The sequence below is a fragment of the Bufo bufo genome, chromosome 4 (assembly GCF_905171765.1).
Source record: "Bufo bufo chromosome 4, aBufBuf1.1, whole genome shotgun sequence".
Taxonomy (NCBI): Eukaryota; Metazoa; Chordata; class Amphibia; order Anura; family Bufonidae; genus Bufo; species Bufo bufo.
The window spans coordinates 197,639,113-197,657,189 of NC_053392.1; the positions used below are offsets into that span (position 1 = coordinate 197,639,113).

The 18,077-nt window shown below is 39.2% G+C and overlaps 1 protein-coding gene across 8 annotated transcripts in view; it reads right to left on the reverse strand.

The window, feature by feature from the left end:
- MECOM (MDS1 and EVI1 complex locus) overlaps positions 1-18,077 on the reverse strand; it is a 604,375-nt gene that overhangs the window by 34,465 nt on the left and 551,833 nt on the right. For 5 of the 8 annotated variants that reach the window (XM_040428195.1, XM_040428193.1, XM_040428194.1 and 2 more), the window contains exon 3: positions 9,840-9,974. In XM_040428195.1, the coding sequence (XP_040284129.1) occupies positions 9,840-9,974 (135 nt within the window). Of the gene's footprint in view, positions 1-9,839; positions 9,975-10,159; positions 10,238-11,463; positions 13,230-18,077 lie in introns of those variants that run through there. The other 3 variants (XM_040428196.1, XM_040428197.1, XM_040428198.1) reach the window with 3 other exon arrangements.

Sequence of the window (18,077 nt, forward strand, 5' to 3'; positions counted from 1 at the left end):
CTTAACAAGGTACATTTCATTTACTATATAAAAAAAAAAAAAAAAAAAAAAAATTGTACAAAATGTTAAATGTCCAAAGCATTTCAGCTGTGATAGGGATGAGACTACAAGGCTCAGTAACCCCTCTCCATTTCTGCTGTTCTATAGAAGAGACTTCAAGGCCCAGTGTCTCCCCTGCACTTCTGCTGTCATATAGATGAGACTACAAGGCCCAGTGTCTTCCCTGCATTTCTGCTGTCATATAGATGAGACTACAAGGCCCAGTGTCTTCCCTGCATTTCTGCTGTCATATAGATCAGACTACAAAGACTAGTGTCTCCCCTGCACTTCTCATGTCATATAGATCAGACTACAAGGCCCAGCGTCTCCCCTGCACTTCTGCTGTCATATAGATGAGACTACAAGGCCCAGTGTCTCCCCTGCACATCTGCTGTTATATAGATGAGACTACAAGGCCCAGTGTCTTCCCTGCATTTTTGCTGTCATATAGATGAGACTACAAGGCCCAGTGTCTTCCCTGCATTTCTGCTGTCAAATAGATGAGACTACAAGGCCCAGTGTCTTCCCTGCATTTCTGCTGTCAAAGAGATGAGACATATTCCAATATCTTTGATTCATTTCCACTGTCATAAGGAGAAAACTTACATTGTGCTGTCTTAGAGATGTGACAAGATAATGTTTGGGATGCAGTCTTCCTGCTTCTGCAAATGAGACAAGAAGACCAAGAGCTCCGATACCCTGTGGATAAGGCATTAGAGCCCAGGATATCCTGTGCCTTGTTACAGCCCTAGATACTGATATACTAATGTACCAGCTGAATTGTTATATTTACAGGCTGAAGGATATCTGGCTCTCAGCTCTTTTCTCTCATGCAGCATTATTTGACAAACCAAACCGTCAGAATTCAGTTGTGAATTACTATATATCTTTTTAGATTACAATCGAACAGCAAGAGTGTAATTTGCAGGTAATTCCAGTAGAGGTCTCTACAAGCTAGCGATACATTGCAATTCCTGAATAAACTATGATAAAGTAATTCTGCAACCAGAAAGACGGACAGATTGCAGAACTCTTCTAGTGCTAGCGAACATTATGATTGTGTTTTTAAAATACCGATTAGAAAATAATTTTTTTTTAAAAATAACAAAAATCTCAAATTATACTTTGAATAAGTTAATTTGAAATTAGGGGGTGTATGTGCGTGTTCTTAAACATCTATATAGCTATTCTTGCAAAACAGTGATAGAATTAGAAGGGCGTTTTGTCATAAGCATAGATGTTCTTCAACCTAAATGCAATCCAACTCTTTCAGTCTCTATGTTTTTATGCATTTTCTTTTTTTCGTAGCAATATTTACAAAATAAATAAATAAAAAATCTAATTTTTATAAATCTACTTCCTAATAAGGACAGAGATCAATACGAAGGATGACGATATCTGATCAGTGCAGCAGAATTTGTTGGTGCTATATAAGCAGCAAGCCAATAATAAGTAACATGCTAATATAACAGAAATATTGTAATTGCAAATATTATACAGAATACTACTTGTATAAAATGATAAGATTATACACTTGATTTTCCTTATACTTTGTCATGATCCAGGGAGTTATTCTGATTGCCTGATTGGAGTCGGGAAGGAATTTTTTATTCCCCTAAAGTGGGGAAAATTGGCTTCTACCTCACAGGGTTTTTTTTTTGCCTTCCTCTGGATCAACTTGCAGGATAACAGGCCGAACTGGATGGACAAATGTCTTTTTTCGGCCTTATGTACTATGTTACTATGTAATGAAGCAAAGACAATTACAGTTAAAATGAACTTTAATAACAAACTTTCTGTATAAGGACTTACTATTTGGTCTTACGTGCATTTATATTTGTGTACACCTACAGTAAATGGATGAGCGATCTAATTTTAACAAACAATAAATTCTAATGGATGTCACTGAGAAGAAGGTTCACACTGGAAGCGTACTTCCCTTTAGGAACAATGAACTTCACTCAGCACTTAGCATCACCTCTTTTGGCAGCTTTCGCAGGTTCGGCTTATTGGCTTCCTTTTCAGCAGCATGTTGACATTTGAATTGTGACATATTAGAACTTTACATTGGCTTCTCGGAAACAGGCAGGTTCAGAAGACAATACTCCCCAAGACAGTTACGTTTTGCAATACTCCCTTTCCATGTGACTGTAAACATCATCGTCTCAAGTACTTTAGAGAAAAGTTTTGACTCCTGGTCATGCTTTTATGGTGGCGGCTATTGCAATACAAGTAGATATAGACATTGTAAGAGAGGTGAGATTGTTTGCCACGACTCAATCCCGTATGGTGTGTTATCTGTGTTCTTTCAAAGAAAAAGGTAGGTAAAGTCCATTTCATCAACTAAACTTCAGGGTTTATCACTAGAGAGGAGAGGATCCTTGAAAGAATTTGTTTCGTCATTGATTCTGCATAATGTGATCACTGATTTGTGATGCATGAATTCTACTAGCTATAGTAATCAGTGTTTGACCCTCGAAGGGTCAAAAGCCAGATTCCCATCTATATGCACGTATTACATTTCATACCACGTTTTCTAACTTACAGGGGTTTTCTGTTGACTGAGGAACCTTCACATGTATTTATACGCAGGGCAAGGAACGCGATACATCTTCAACCTTGTTTAACAGATTTTATTTTAATTACATTTTCATAGACTTCCTTGTCCTATATGACTTAAGGAGGACTTATCAGCTCTCTTGACATGCCCGTTTTAGAAGCAATTGTATTTTCCCCATAACAAGTATTTTCTTAAAACTTTACATTGCAGAGATTATTCCTCCTAGAAATGTATGAATAAATTGGGAGTTGCCAGTAGGAGGGTGTGTCTCTACAAAGTCTGACGTAGTCTGATACTGTCAGCACTGATTGGACAATGTAGGGACACACCCCTTTGACAAGGGGGAATGGCAACAACCAGTTATCAATCTCATACATTTTCAGGAGGAATAACAGGAGAATGTCACAATGCAGCGTTCTACAAAAATAATTATTTCATGGGAAATACAAGTATTCACTGAATTAAACAAGTCAGGAGAGGTGACAGGTCCTTTTCAGATATAGAAAATCATTACTAATAGTTAAAAAAGCTTAATTAAAATTCCAAAATTTGACTCTTTGATAAAGAAAAAAAAAAAAAAAAAAAAAAAAAGGAACAGACCCACTGCTCAAACCTTTATCCTGCAATAGGGCTCAGATTATGTAAAAAAAAAAAAAAAAAACGGTGATCTATATGGTATAGAACTTTCCCACTTCTGCACACGGCTACCTCCGATTATAAACCTGCCACTTATTTTCCATTGTTTACTATTAATCTACAATTAACACATTCATTAAAATAATCAGGATATTATCATGACAAACACATACGTAGAAGCAGAGTCCTGCATTGTATAATCCTTGATCTTGTAAGCAGATAGCTCAAAAACAGATCTAACTAGAGATGCTCGGTTATCTGGCTTGTATGAAATTGGCCCTGCAATTAGTGTACATGTGTGAACTGGAGATAGGGAAATTAGATTGTGAGCCCTTTTGGAGACAGGTCCTGGCATGACTATATTCTCTGTGGACAGCGATTGGCCTATGCTCTAAATTTTTGGATTTAAATTATAACCAAGACAAAAATGAAAATAGACTTAATTAGCAATACCTTTCTTGTTAGAAAAAAAATGCTATTTCTAATACTACAAATAGTAATTTGGAAAATTAAAGGGAATGTGTCATCAAAAAACAACCTATTTTTTAAATCATATTTTTAAAGAATTTTTGGTAATGTTCTTTTTAATTTTCCATGTCGATATCTATATTAAAGCAAAGAGTTTTCACACTGGCCACTAAGCTTAATAACAGACGTCACTTCTTGGTCTGTACAGATCACTTTACTGCAGTGATCCGCTTATCAATACAGACACCTTGTGTATAGCCAACACAGGATCCACCATTCACAATAGGTGATATCACAGCTTATCTACTCCCTCTTGACCTCTGCACAGGTGACAGATCATGCCTAGAAAAAAAAAACTCTACCATAAAAGTTAACTTGCAAAAATAAAATTTGGCGATAACATTCCCTTTAAATAATTGAATTAGCTAAAAAAGTAATTTACATCCATTTTCAATTTCTGCCGATCCTCTGAACTCTCCTCTACATCCTCTACCATTTGATACAGTGACCAGTCTGAAACATAATTTACGCTTTGCAATTAAATAGATTCTAAAAATCATTTGGCGGCTGCTGACATGTTTAACGGTTGTCACTCCAGTGATGTCATAGCCAGCTCTCTGCAATGGGAGGAACTAGTAAACTTTTATTTCTACATGCTGCTGTAATGTTTGTCGGGTGTCATATTCGCCTGGCTGTTTGGTAGAGGAAGAAATGCTCTCGTCGAAGACATAAATTAGCTGCTGTTCTGCAGAAGGCCAGCGACATAAGAGCAAAAGTGTTTAAAAGGCAGCAGTACACGAGTGGTGAACTTCAGGCTTCATAAATTATATTCACATAAATACATTTTATGCAGCCAGTCGCTGCCCTATTACATGAAATATTATTTATTATTCAGTGCCGGTAAAATAACCTTTGCACTGCCAATAGGAACCTCTCCAGCCATTTCTGTCACCGACTTGTTTTAGGAAGCGACAACTTCACATCTTTCTTTTTTTTTTTTCCCCTTCCCTAATAAATATTCAGATTGCGTTCCAAAACATACAACCTGAAATTTACCGTCTCCGAAATGTGAACCCTCACCTATCAGATTAAATCCCACATTGGTACACTGGGGCTGAAAGAAAAATCATTACTTAGAAAAGGACACTGGAAAGGCCCAAAAAAAAAAAAAATGATTCGCCTTTGAAATAGGTGAGGCAGGTCCTGATGTTCAGCGTTAAATCTTCACTGTCGGCCATGTACAGGTCATTTCATTTAGGATTAATAGACTCCATTTGCCTTCTCTAAAAATGACTGAAGTGTGAATTATGAATGACCTCTGGCCTATTCAGGAAGTTGTAATAATTGAACTAATAAAGGAAAATTTTCCTCTCAGCGTTGCAGCAGGCGGCTGCTGGAAGTCTTCTTTGAAGGAAAATGTTGATTTTTTCCATGCTCCAGTGAAAAGCATTGCATGCTCCTTGTACTATACACTATTATTTATGGACCATAAAATAAGCCCGAGAAGAAGTGCATTGTAAAGCAGACTTAAAGGACAAACTGCAATGATCCTGCAGCCCATGTCACACTATGGGACACCGCAGACTGTGGAACAGAACCTACGTCCTAGTGCATCACAGCAGGATTTTATCGGTCCCAGGATACATAGAAATATGCGCTAGTGTTTGCCTTTTTACACTGCAATGACATCCAAGATTCCTGTTGTGAAACAGATGACCATTAAGCTTCAGCAAGTCTACGCGATATAAAAATAGCTGCATCCTCCAGCAGAGAATTGGCCGCTGTGAAACATTCAGCTTCCACTGGTGAAAGGGTCATGCACTTGTGCAAGCATGGCGAATAGTAATATACTTCATTATAGGGAAGTTAAATGGGCTGTCATGCTATATATCAGCACACACCGCCATGTCAGGACTTCAGTAAGCAAATAACACAAAAGGTAATGAATAACATACAGAATACAGAACATTCATTTGACCCTCTCCTTTCAGTTAGACCAAAAAGGGTAATATGAAGTTATTGGACACCATCAGAAGATACCAAAAAAAAAAAAATTATAAAACATATGGGATTTTTTTTTTTCTTCATTTAGTTAGATTGACTGTGGCCCGTTTGTCTTTAATAACTGTGGTTTATGGTTCTATCTCGTCCAAAGTAGTAACAATAGCATTACACGTAGATGTACAGCAATGTATTGGAACAAATAGTTCTACAACATCTGCAAAGTCAGAGCTGTCCAACTTTGTCAAAAATTCTCCGCCATAGAAACCAAAGCAAAATTACATTAAAAAAATTGTCTCGTCAATGGACAGTTGTAGACGTTAAATACGCATCCCTTGAAGTCATAGGTAAGAGTATGTTCTACCAAATATTTCTACCCACAAATGCACCATCTATGCAACATATAGCAAAGGCCGGTGTGCAAAGAATAGAGCTTCTATATGCAAGTTAATTTGCTTGCCCCGGGGTAAAACTTTTAGGAAGTTTCAGGAGGTCTTACCCATCAAAACAAACCTTGTTCTATGTACTAAGGAAGGCACTATTAAAATCCCCCGCAAGTCTAAGCGATTGTAGACAACATCTTATTGTCTTACAAATTCAGGACGGTTTGGAGGGGTTTCACTGCACTAGGACCCTGATTTATTATACATGTATTGCTCTCCAGGTAACTGTTAGGGTTTTAGAGAGTGATCATTGATAGAAAAGTGAAACAACAGGAACCAGGTCACAGTAGTGTTAACAACACAGGAACAGAACTGTTAAAAGTGGGAAACAGAAAGGTGAGAGAACCCCGGAATTAATGCAGGACCCTTGTGAAAAACTGCACTGTGCGACCTGCAATAAATGCAGAGCAGTTCTGCGCAATGAATGGAGTGGGACAACCATACACACACACGGTGCTACTACATGGAAGGCAATTTGCGGCAGGTTGAGTTTGCAAATAAAGAGGTTAGCAGGTTGAGAATTAAGTAGGGGTTTTTCCATGGCCACAATCTTAGGCCTCTTGCACACGACCGTATGGCTTTTTCAGTATTTTGCGGTCCGCAAAAAACACGGATGACGTCCGTGTGCATTCCGTTTTTTGCAAAACGGAACAGCTGGCCCCTGATAGAACAGTACTATCCTTGTCCGTTATGCGGACAATAGTAGGACATGTTAGATCATTGAACGGAAATATGTAAAACGGAAGGCATACGGAGTACCTTCCGTTTTTTTTGAGGACCCATTGAATTGAATGGTTCCGTATGCAGTCTGTATACGGAATGGGGGAAAAAAAAAAAAAAAAGTGTGCAAGAGGCCTTAACAAGACATAAGAGGAGTGGTCTGAAAAAGACTCAAATATCTTCCCAGTCCAGTAATTAAAATGGAAATTAGCAGGGAGACTTTTTTTTCCAGCCAATTTGCACAGCGATTTTGGCATGTGCTTTTGTATATAAAGTTTTATTGTATGAGACCAAAAGCATGTGCTGCGTCAGAGAATATAAGCTGAGGATTATTGACTTATATTTCTGAAACGCAACAGGGCCCCAAAAATCAATGGACAAAATCAGGCTCGCTGCAGAACCTATGGAGAGGCAAACATAACAGTAGCTACAGGACTCATGCCATAAATGCACAGCACAATAGAGCAGCTGACTGGTGGCGTGAAAGGGGTTAAGGTCAAATAACAAGCAGATAAATCAGGATTCTCAACTTTGTGATATTAACAGTAAATCATTCAATTACAGGTTACTCTAGTGAGAAGCAGTGGCATGCCTCTATTCTGTCTAGCCATTAGATTGCAAGCTTTTATGGATAGGGCTATCTTGTACTGTAGCTTAGGCCAAAAACCATATTGCTTTCATAATTGCTCATATGTTCTTGCGCCACGTAAAATAATATTATCGGTTGTCGTTTAATTGTTATAATGTACAGTAGATTCTCTGTTCTTATAAAAAAGAAAATATTATTCAAACATAATCATTATATATATATATATATATATAGCGCCTCTAAGGCTACATGCACACGAACGTTGTTTGTTTCAGTGTCCATTCCGTTTTAGGTTTTTTTGAGGATAGGATGCGGACCCATTCATTTTAATGGGTCCGCAAAAAATGTGGACAGCACTCCGTGTGCTGTCTGCATCAGTATGTCCGTTCTGTAGCCCCGCAAATAAAAAAATATAGAACATGTCCTATTCTTGTCCGTTTTAGGCATTGTTACAATAGATCCGCAAAAAAAAAAACGGATGGCATACGGTTGTGTGCATGTAGCCTAAATCTGTAGTTGAACAAACTTCAATATAAACCCAGAATACAGTATGTTACTATTATCATCATCAATGCAAATAACGTGCATTGTGAGAGCTATAGATATTTATGTATATGGTTTTATGTTATATTTGAATGCAAAACAGTGTGCAAAAAAAATAAAAATAAAAGCTGAAAATAATTATCATGGCTACACAGCAAGTTACACTCTGGTGTTATAACAACCTGTGGCCACAATTTTACAAGCACATTTGGCATGAAATCCTGTTAGGAGACAAATTACTGCAGTTAATGCTAAGCTTTCAGACACTATGCAATTAGGAGGGCCCAGGGTATTAAGTCATGTATATATGCCAGGATAGAGCATTCCACCAACATTTAGAATCCGCGGCAGGAAAATAATCCTAATTATTTGTTTATTCTACAAATGTCATGCAGTTTTACTATAGACAAGTTATTTGTAATATTTTTTATTTTACTTTATTTTATTTTTTTCCTTTCCCTAAGACAAAACTAGTTTTAAAGCTTTTCCCCAGAGGAGAATGTATACGTTTTCTTACAAATAAATTACATAAATTAAAGATTAATAGGGAGATTTTTTTCTGTGCAATATGCAAAAAAGAAAAATAGTCAAGCTCATTCTCCCTTTTAGCACCATGTATTCTGCTGAGTGTATCATTGGCCACCCCGCCATTTAAAGGGTTAAGAAATAATAATAATCTGAGTTGTGGACGTGATCATGGGTGGAAGTGAAACCCATTTTCTTTTGGTTTCTGCAAAATCCTTAGCTGGAAGAAAAACTTTGGGGTGTGTGTATATGTTAATCTCATACCACCATAAGCCTGTCCTTCAGTCAACCCAATATTTTTTAATGTAGGGCCAGCCTGAGAATCTGGTTATTTGTAATATGCCTATTCTGTTTCAGGTGAAGTGTAATGTTTGCTTGGGAGTTTCACAGGTGAGTTAAAGTAATTAGCGGTTAACAAATACTGCTGATCAAGTGTCTCCCATCTATACAGCGATATTGAATAATCTCTTGCACAATGAGGGTGTTCATTATGTGATGAGTACTGCTTATTCACCAGTTGGCAGATCTTAGTCTTCATGCAAAAGAATAAAAGGTCCTGGAGAACCTCTTAAGAAATCCCTTTCATCCTGCTCCTAAGAGCAGCTTTCTCAGAGTTGAACAGGACCAGGCCAGACCGCCTTAACCTCTGAAGTCCTGGAGAAGACAGCAGCAGGGCACCTCAACAATAAATAAGTCACACTGTGTGGAAATCATACCTAATATACAGAGCGCAAGTGCCAGACTGAATGGCTTGTCATACTAAACAATTCTCCAAAAATATATCCTCTGCCATCATGCATTAAATGCTTACTAGAGATACAATTATTTACCTAAACATTTACATTAAATTAATATTACATTTTCCATATATATATATATATATATATATATATATATAATATTTTACTACCTGATATAAGATATAATTTTAAAAGGCTAATTTACAATCAGTTTTTTTTTATATTTCTTAGAACTGTTCTATAGTATTTTCATGAAATAATAATTCATCTTAAAGTTACTATTCATATTAAATGTGGAATAAACTAAACTCATTTTTATTGTATATGAAATTATGATTTTCTATATGAAATATTGCAAGTCTCTAATTACATTTAATGCAAAAAAATAAAAATTTTAACTGAAAATGTAAATGATTTATCTGTTTTGCCTTGCTGGTATTGTTGACATTAGTAAATGATATAATTCATCAAGTATACCTCTTATCCAGACTACTGAGGATCCGCCGTCTATAACGTATAGGCCATTTCTATAACTGCATGGCTGGTAATAATCAGAAATACATAATGTGACATACCTGGTCATTTAGCTGATATGGCACCAAATTGTGCTGATGGTAATATCCAGCAAATCTGATAAATTTCAGCCAGTTGCCTACATCTGGTTGACTGGCATCAATGCAGAATCTCACATTACAATGTTCATCCAAGATCTGAAGAGAAAAAAAACAAAAAACATTGGTATCCAGGTTACATGGTGTCCCTAATAAATTGCAATTGTCCCATGTATATACATAGTGTAAAGCACATAGAAAATACTAGGATCCCTATTAAAAATCTTTGCTAGAAGGGCAATATTTAAGGCACATTCTATTCTTTAAGATTGCATGTATCTCACACAAATCTTGATCTCATGGCTGCAGGAAGTTTTATTGTGTGCAGGAATTTGCAAACAAGGGGAAGCATTTGCTGTGAATGGAAGCACAAATTGCAGATTATAACTGCCAGGAATTTCTGTATTTCTCCAGCATGGGATTACCTTCACCCTGTAAACTAACATCTAATTTCACTTTTAATTCAGACATTATCTGCAGCCTTGAAGGGGTTAAGCCTTGCAATTAGCCAATTCCTAATTTGTAAGAATTCACATCAGATCTCCAGATTTCCTCCCAAATCGTTTTTTACTGCAGTCAACAATAAGCCAAATGTCTCCTAGAGGTTTAGGAAATCTCCTGAATATCCACATTGCCAATGACAGTGTTATTATCCCCTGTCTTGTAGGGACTTACTCTCTCATCACTGTAATTTATGGCCCATGATGGGAATATAGTCGGTGGAGTGGAGCTTTAAGTAGTGACATCAGGATTAACAATATGGAGGCAAACAAACAATCTACTTCAACAATTGTCCTTTACACTGAAGTTAACTGCAATAGACCTGGTCAGACATCAGCTTCCCATCACTAGTATTTTCTATCTACTCCCTCAACTTCTGTTCTAGATGAAGGAGAAGCTTCTAGAGTTTAATTTTCACTAAAGTCTGGATCTGTTAGAGTTTCATACCATTGCAGCCCACTAGCCCTGGGTAAAACAGTGGAGGCTGCCATAGCTCGATATGGCCCAGGAGAACCCCCGGCAGCAGTTGCAGGTCATTAACTATATAACGAGTTGAATAGGGAGCAAGGCTGGAGCTTGTAGAAGGGGCACTGGGCGAATAAACCTCTCGAGATGAAGCAATTAAAGTCCAGGATACAATAGCTACCCCCATACAGCCCCCTCCACCCTCAAAAAGCCAGTTGGTCTATTACAGGGTTAAAAGGGCTACAATTCATACTGCATAGAAGGCTCCGTTATTTAATACATAAATAAATAAAGTTACATTGTATCCTAATGTCCTGCCTCAGATCTGTGGGTAATTTCATATTATCCCTATTAAATACATATATCTATACAAGCCTATTCTATTGATTATGGTAAATGTGCTGTGAGCACTAATATATTATATATATATCCCTATACTAAAGTGACATAGCAGCAAGTTATTTTAACGCATCATCTTCACACCCGCAATATCGCACATAAAGTATAAAATGAAAAATAAAATAAAAAAGTATAAAAACAAACAATCTGAGTAGAACTATTTTCAAAACGAAATTCTGATTTCGGTGTTGTAATGAAGGGTTGCCCTGTGCCATTGCGTTACCTCAGTGTCTGACCAGTGTCCTCTCTGTCTGGGAAGTAGCAGCGTGTAAAAACTTGTGATCTCTCTGCTGCACCTGATCTTCCTCCTGTCTCCCGGGGACTATCACATCACCTGGAGGATTTACTGCTAATACCCTGGATGAATGGCCTCATGCTGAGAAAGTGGCCTGACTGGTATGAAGGAAATGTCTAAGGAGAGGAGCAGTGTTTACTTGGTAAGGAGTGCATGGTGAATGAGATGCCAGCGCTGTAATAAATATAGGCGCAGTGCACACCTAGGCGCACACAGCGCCTGCGACTTCACAGGGGAACTCCAAGTGTAACCACAAGTGCAGAGCACAGCCAAGAGCTGAGCCTCCACCTCACAGCCAGTGCCAGAGGAGTGCTCACTTACCTGAGGAGAAGGAAGCCAGCAGATCCCAGCCTAGAGCAGCACCACCATTACAGCCAAGTGTCAGCACCAGGATCCCTGCTCAGGACGCCTCCCTTTTCTCTCACTTTCTTTGCTCTTATCAGCCAGACACCAGCAATCAGCACAGTCCCTGCTGGAGAGTCCTAACCCCCACTGTGTGTCTGGAGGGAGCTGCTGCAAGGCTGCTGGGTGTTCACAGCTCCAGTCCTGGAAGTCTGGCTGATGCCTTCTGTCTGCTCTGGTGCTGGAAGATCCCTCTTGTCCTGGGATGTCCCCTCTAGAATGCCATGTCCAACGGCACACCAAGTGACAGCAGCTCTCTCCTATATGCCTGGAAGTCTTCCAGCAGAAGGCAAGGAGATCCTGCTAACCTCAGTGTCCTGGAATGATGAGTCTTCCTGCAAATATGTCCCAGGATGGAGCTCCAAGGCTGCAGATCCCCCTTGTTCCCTTTCTTCAGAGTGAGATCCTCCCGGGAACCATCCCCTTCCCAAGTCTTCAATGTTAACTGTGAAGTTCTCTATGTGACTGCTGAAGTGTCTCTATAAAGAGGATGAGAGCGGCCATCCAGAAAGAGGAGGAGAGGGGTCCACAGCTATCTCCCAGCACAGACACTGGCTTCTCTCTCAGGACATTTTTAAAGTGACAGCAGCATCCTCCTGTAGAAGAAGAGGTCACTAAAAGGTCGCTAAAGACTCCTATAGGACACTCTGATTACAGATGCACCATCCCCTTCAGCATGTCCATTCCATCCAGGCAATCAGCGACCAATGGGGAGATCTGGAGTGGGTGGATTTCATTCTTACAGGGAAATCTCGTCTCTTTAGTCTTTGAAGAAGTCTGTTCAGTCTGAAAGCCCTGTCCCATCATTACTAATAGACCACAAACTGGTCAGTGCAACCTGAGGAGGCTGCAGTCACTCTCAATATCCTCAATCTATAATAATGCTAATATTTATATGGGAGACACTGCATGAACTAGAAACTTTAGAAAAAGGTCTACCTGGCTACAATTTGTAAACCAGGGTGAATTTTTGCTCTCTTAAACCAGAAAACCTTTAATTGGTTCATTATTACTTTAAAAGAAACCCTAAATGATTCGGTTGTTTGTTTGTTTATTTATTTATCTTTATTTGTTTACTGTTAAACTTGCAACATCTTTGCCAATAGGAACAGAATTTGTAACATTTATTTCAAGCTCCTTACCTGATATTAGGAGGACCTATCTGATTATTCTGAATGGAAAAAATGAGAGAAGTACCCCCTGGGTCACAGGACATCATTATAATTTTTATGGCTCACAGAGAAAAATTCTGACTTTCCTGTTTGATTAACTCACAAGACCCCTCTGAAGATCAGATAATAAAAAAATGTGTTTGATGTGGTATCATATTTTTTTTGGCTCCCACTTTATAAGTAACATGAAGAATTTTTTTGTACCTTATAAATGTGCACTGGTATAAAGTGCTATTTATTTAAGAGGAGGGGGCAGCCTTCTTGACAAGAGATGATGATTAATTTGTCTCAGCAGACTGTTATCTGTGACATTGAACTGCTGCGTTAGATAATGGCCATTGTTTCTGTAAAATCACACAGCAATGCTAGGTAAGACAGGAAAAATCCTTTGTAAATAACCTTATAACTGGCCACAGATTCCCATAGACTTGGGTGCTTGAGAACCTTAAAGAGGTCCCGGTTTGCTGGTCATTGGTTTCCTGCCCTCCCTCATCTCACCCATTGTTGGAGAGTTTCATTCTTATTTTTTTTTTTATTTAGCCATAAATTGGAGCAGGTCTAGCTATGAGCTATTTTCTTCCTGTCAGGATGAGGGATTTGTTTTATGATGCATTGTGTATTAAATACAAGTAATCTGGGAAACTGATTGCTTGAGTCCATAGGTCTGATCCTGGATTATGATAGGGGTATCCCTCTCCCCTTCTTTTGTTAGGAGTACTGTTTCTGAAAAGAAGGAAATGTTGCTGGCTATCAGTAAAAACCCCTGAAAATGTTGGGATATCATGAAAGGGGCATAGATATGGCTTCTCTCTCACTTCTGATGGCTGCTGAAATCACAGTACAATGAACTTTATATGCAATTCCACATACTTCCAGCAGGTGGCGCTGCTTCCCGGAGTAAATCCAGACCCTGCACTGTAACTGGCACTACTGATAGCAAATATTCGTAAACTCTCCTAGACACCCAATAACACATGCAGTAAAATGACCTACACTAACTCTTTCCATGCTGGAATCACACTTCACTGCTCCCTCCTGCTGTGGTTATGTAATAGTTTACACGTTTCGTTCTGCTACATGAGGTGTAGCCTGACAGAGATTCTAGAATGGTAATGAAGGAGTTAATATAAGCTTTAGACAACTTTTTTTCTCCTGTTGATGTGGAACCACAATGTCCAGCATAACTGGCAGTTTTGTAGCTGTATGGGGAGCCCAGGTAACACTCTCACAATGGCTCTGGTGCTTGAAGAGATCCAAAGGTCTCTCTCTGTATAAGAAGACCCCAGTATTCTTCTACAGCACATGGTAGGTGAGGGTTCCCCTTAAGAGATCTTGCAGTGAGGACCAAAGATTTGTGCCTGTGATACTTGGCTTATCATGATGCAAGTCGAGATTCTATAAGGGTCCTTATACACAGTTACCGGTGGTTTTATGACTAAAAAACACCAGAATTTCTTGTAGTTTTTTTTTTGTTTTTTTTTTCAGTGTGTCTCGCTAGCGTTTTCTTCATGGTGCTTTTCCCCTATAAAGGTGTTGTCAAAATGCCTTAAAAAAACAGCAGGGATAGCATGCTGCACTTTTGAAAAGAAGCCAGAAAGACAAAAATAATAAAAAAAAATAGCACCTAATTAACAAAAATGCTTGTGTGTTCTGTGCTTCATATTTCATATAAAAAAACGCAGCTTAAAAGTGCAAAAATGCCGGCAAAAACCTAGGTGTGACAGCACCTTCAGTGTGACTATAGACAAGAATTTTTCCACACTTGATCAAAAGTGACAATTATTTAAGGGGTGTTCTACCATTACTGTATGACTGGTGGGGTCCTAGCCTCTGGGACTCCAAAGACATAGGGCCAGATTTATCATTACTCTGACAGCTCACTCCAATTTCACATATGGCTAAAGTCAGTTTTAGCCAAGTCAGATTTATGATCGGCCCTTTAAGACTGTAATAAATGTGGTTTGACGGTAGCAGTTTATCCGTCAGTAAGCAGCTTTACAAAAGTCGCACGTTTTTATGAAAAAGTCGCACATTTTTATGAAAAAGTCGCATGTTCTATTAAAAAGTCTCATAAGATAAGCATGGTCCTCACTGGAGTGAAATTGGGACTTTTTTGCGACTTTTTTGCGACTTTTTTAAATAGTCCCAATAGTAAATCTGTCTAGAGATTCATTTACATAAGAAAACACGCCCACTTTCAGAAAACTGGCGAGCATAGTGCAGAGCAGGAAAAAGTCGCAAATTTGTGCGCAGTTTTAGCGTTTGGGACTTTTTTGGGACTTTTTCACTCCATTATTCTGACCTGAGCTAATGATAAATCTGGCCCATAGATTCTGATAATGAACAGCGTCCGTGCCACCTGCTCTGCAGAGAACCGTAAGGCTGTCTTCACGTGTGGCAGAATCCGTTGCAGAAAATTTCTGCGACTGAAAATCAGTTCCATTCATCTTGATGGGGTTTGAAAAAAACTATGGGCCAGATTTATCATTACACTTACATCTTACTCCACTTTTACATATGTCCTAAGTCAGATTTATTAATGGTCCTTTAATACTGTGATAAATGTGGTTTGACGGTAGCAGTTTATCCTTCAGTAAGCGGCTTTACAAAAGTCGCACGTCTTTAACGAAAAAGTCACATGTTCTATTAAAAAGTCGCATAAGAAAAGCATGGTCCTCACTGCAGTGAAATTGCGCAATTTTTTGAGACTTTTTAAATTGTCGCAATAGTAAATCTGTCTAGAGATTCAATTACATAGGAAAACACGCCCACTTTCAGAAAACTGGTGAGTATAGCGCAGAGTCAATAAAAGTCGCAGTTTTTTGTGCAGTTTTAGCGATTGCGCAAAAAATTTGCAACTTTTTCACTCTATTATTTTGACTTGAGCTAATGATAAATCTGGCCCCGTGTGCTTCCCGCCTAAAAGAACCCCATTCAGATGAATGGAAGTAATTTTTAGTCACAGAAAGTTCTGCAACAAAATCTGCCATGCGTGAAGGCACCCTAATTGGGCCTCATTCAAATAAAGCAGATGCAGCCAATCGGTACTGCTGGCCTTCATTTTCAGGATCGGCAGATAACCCAGAGGTGAGACCCCCCATGGTCATAATGTGTGGCCTATCCTAGCGATATACCATCAATTTATAGATGGAAATACCCCATCACTAATATCTATTTCCCTTAGGCCCCTTTCACACGAGCGAGTTGCAATGCGTGGGTGCAATGCGTGACGTTAACGCATAGCACCCGCACTGAATCCTGACCCATTCATTTCAATGGGTCTGTGTACACGTATCACGTATCAGTTCTGCGTTGCGTTAAAATCGCAGCATGTTCTATATTTTGTATTTTTCACGCAGCCCTGGCTCCATAGAAGTGAATGGGACTTCAGTGAAAAACGAATTGCTGATGCAATGCATTTTTCACTAATGGTTGCTAGGCGATGTTCAGTTTTTTTATCACGCGCATGAAAAACGCATTAAAACGAATTGTACTCGCACGGAAAAAAACGGAACAACTGAACGCAATTGCAGACAAAACTGACTGAACTTGCTTGTAAAATGGTGCGAGTTTCACTGAACGCATCCGGAGCCAATCCGTCACGCTCGTGTGAAAGAGGCCTTAATAATCAATTGAAAGGAGACATAGGCCTCTTTTACACGGGTGTGACGGATTAGGTCCGGATGCGTTCAGAGTGCGTTCAGTGAAACTCGCACCATTTTACAAGCAAGTTCAGTCAGTTTTGTCTGCAATTGCGTTCAGTTGTTCAGTTTTGTCCGTGCGGGTACAATGCGTTTTGATGCATTTGTCACGCGCGTGATAAAAAACTGAAGGTTTACAAACACCATCTCTTAGCAACCATCCGTGAAAAACGCATCGCACCCGCACTTGCTTGCGGATGCAATGCGTTTTTCATGCAGCCCCATTCACTTCTATGGGGCCAGGGCTGCGTGAAAAACACAAAATATAGAACATGCTGCGATTTTAACGCAACGCAGAACTGATGCGTGAAAAACAAGGCTCATGTACACAGCCCCATTGAAATGAATGGGTCAGGATTCAGTGCGGGTGCTGTGCGTTCACGTCACGCATTGCACCCGTGTGGAAAACTCGCTCGTGTGAAAGGGGCCATATAGTCAAAATGATCTTCCTATATTCATGTGAACAGATAACATTGATGAAGTACAAAGATACGGTAGAGACCTCATGCACACATTTAACATGGGAATACTCTGGGATGCTCAGCAAAAGTTTTATTTTAACAATTCTGTTAAACTAAAACAAGAATTTCCTGATTTTGTTAAAACCAATCTATGTGCAAAATAATATATGGAAGTTCTGGAATACTTGTAACCCAATTTCAAACTGAAGTCATTTATCTCAGGATAATGATTGTAATGCTCTGCTTGTTGTCTACACATGGTTGTTTCACAATAGTGATTATCCTGAAGTCAACCACTATGTGTCATTTCCCAAGCTGTTCTGCTAGAATGGTTAGTGTGGGGATGCCCTCAGTGAACCGATAGGTATCCTTCTGCCCCAATGCCCCGAGGAGGAGAGGAAAAGGAAGGAGCTTTTAGGAAACCTGGAGCCAGTTAATGAGCCCCAGCTCCGGTGTTAAATTCAGTTCATCCTATGGGAGTATCAGGGGTCTGTGTCCATCACATCAAGACACACAAATGCCTGTTCCCCCTCACAGTATACTATACTACTCTTCACAGATATGCTCTGGCCTCGTCACTTAAATTACAACTCACCCCCAGCATTCTGCAATGTAGTAACTTCAGGGTTAATAAAACCACAAGCATTGAGATGAGCTCTAAAAAACGGATGCATCATTACTCTTAGGCCTCATGCACACAACCGTATTTTGTTTCCGTGTCCGATCCGTTTTTTTTGCGGATAGGATACGGATTCATTCATTTCAATGGGTCCGCAAAAAACGCGGACAGCACACCGTGTGCTGTC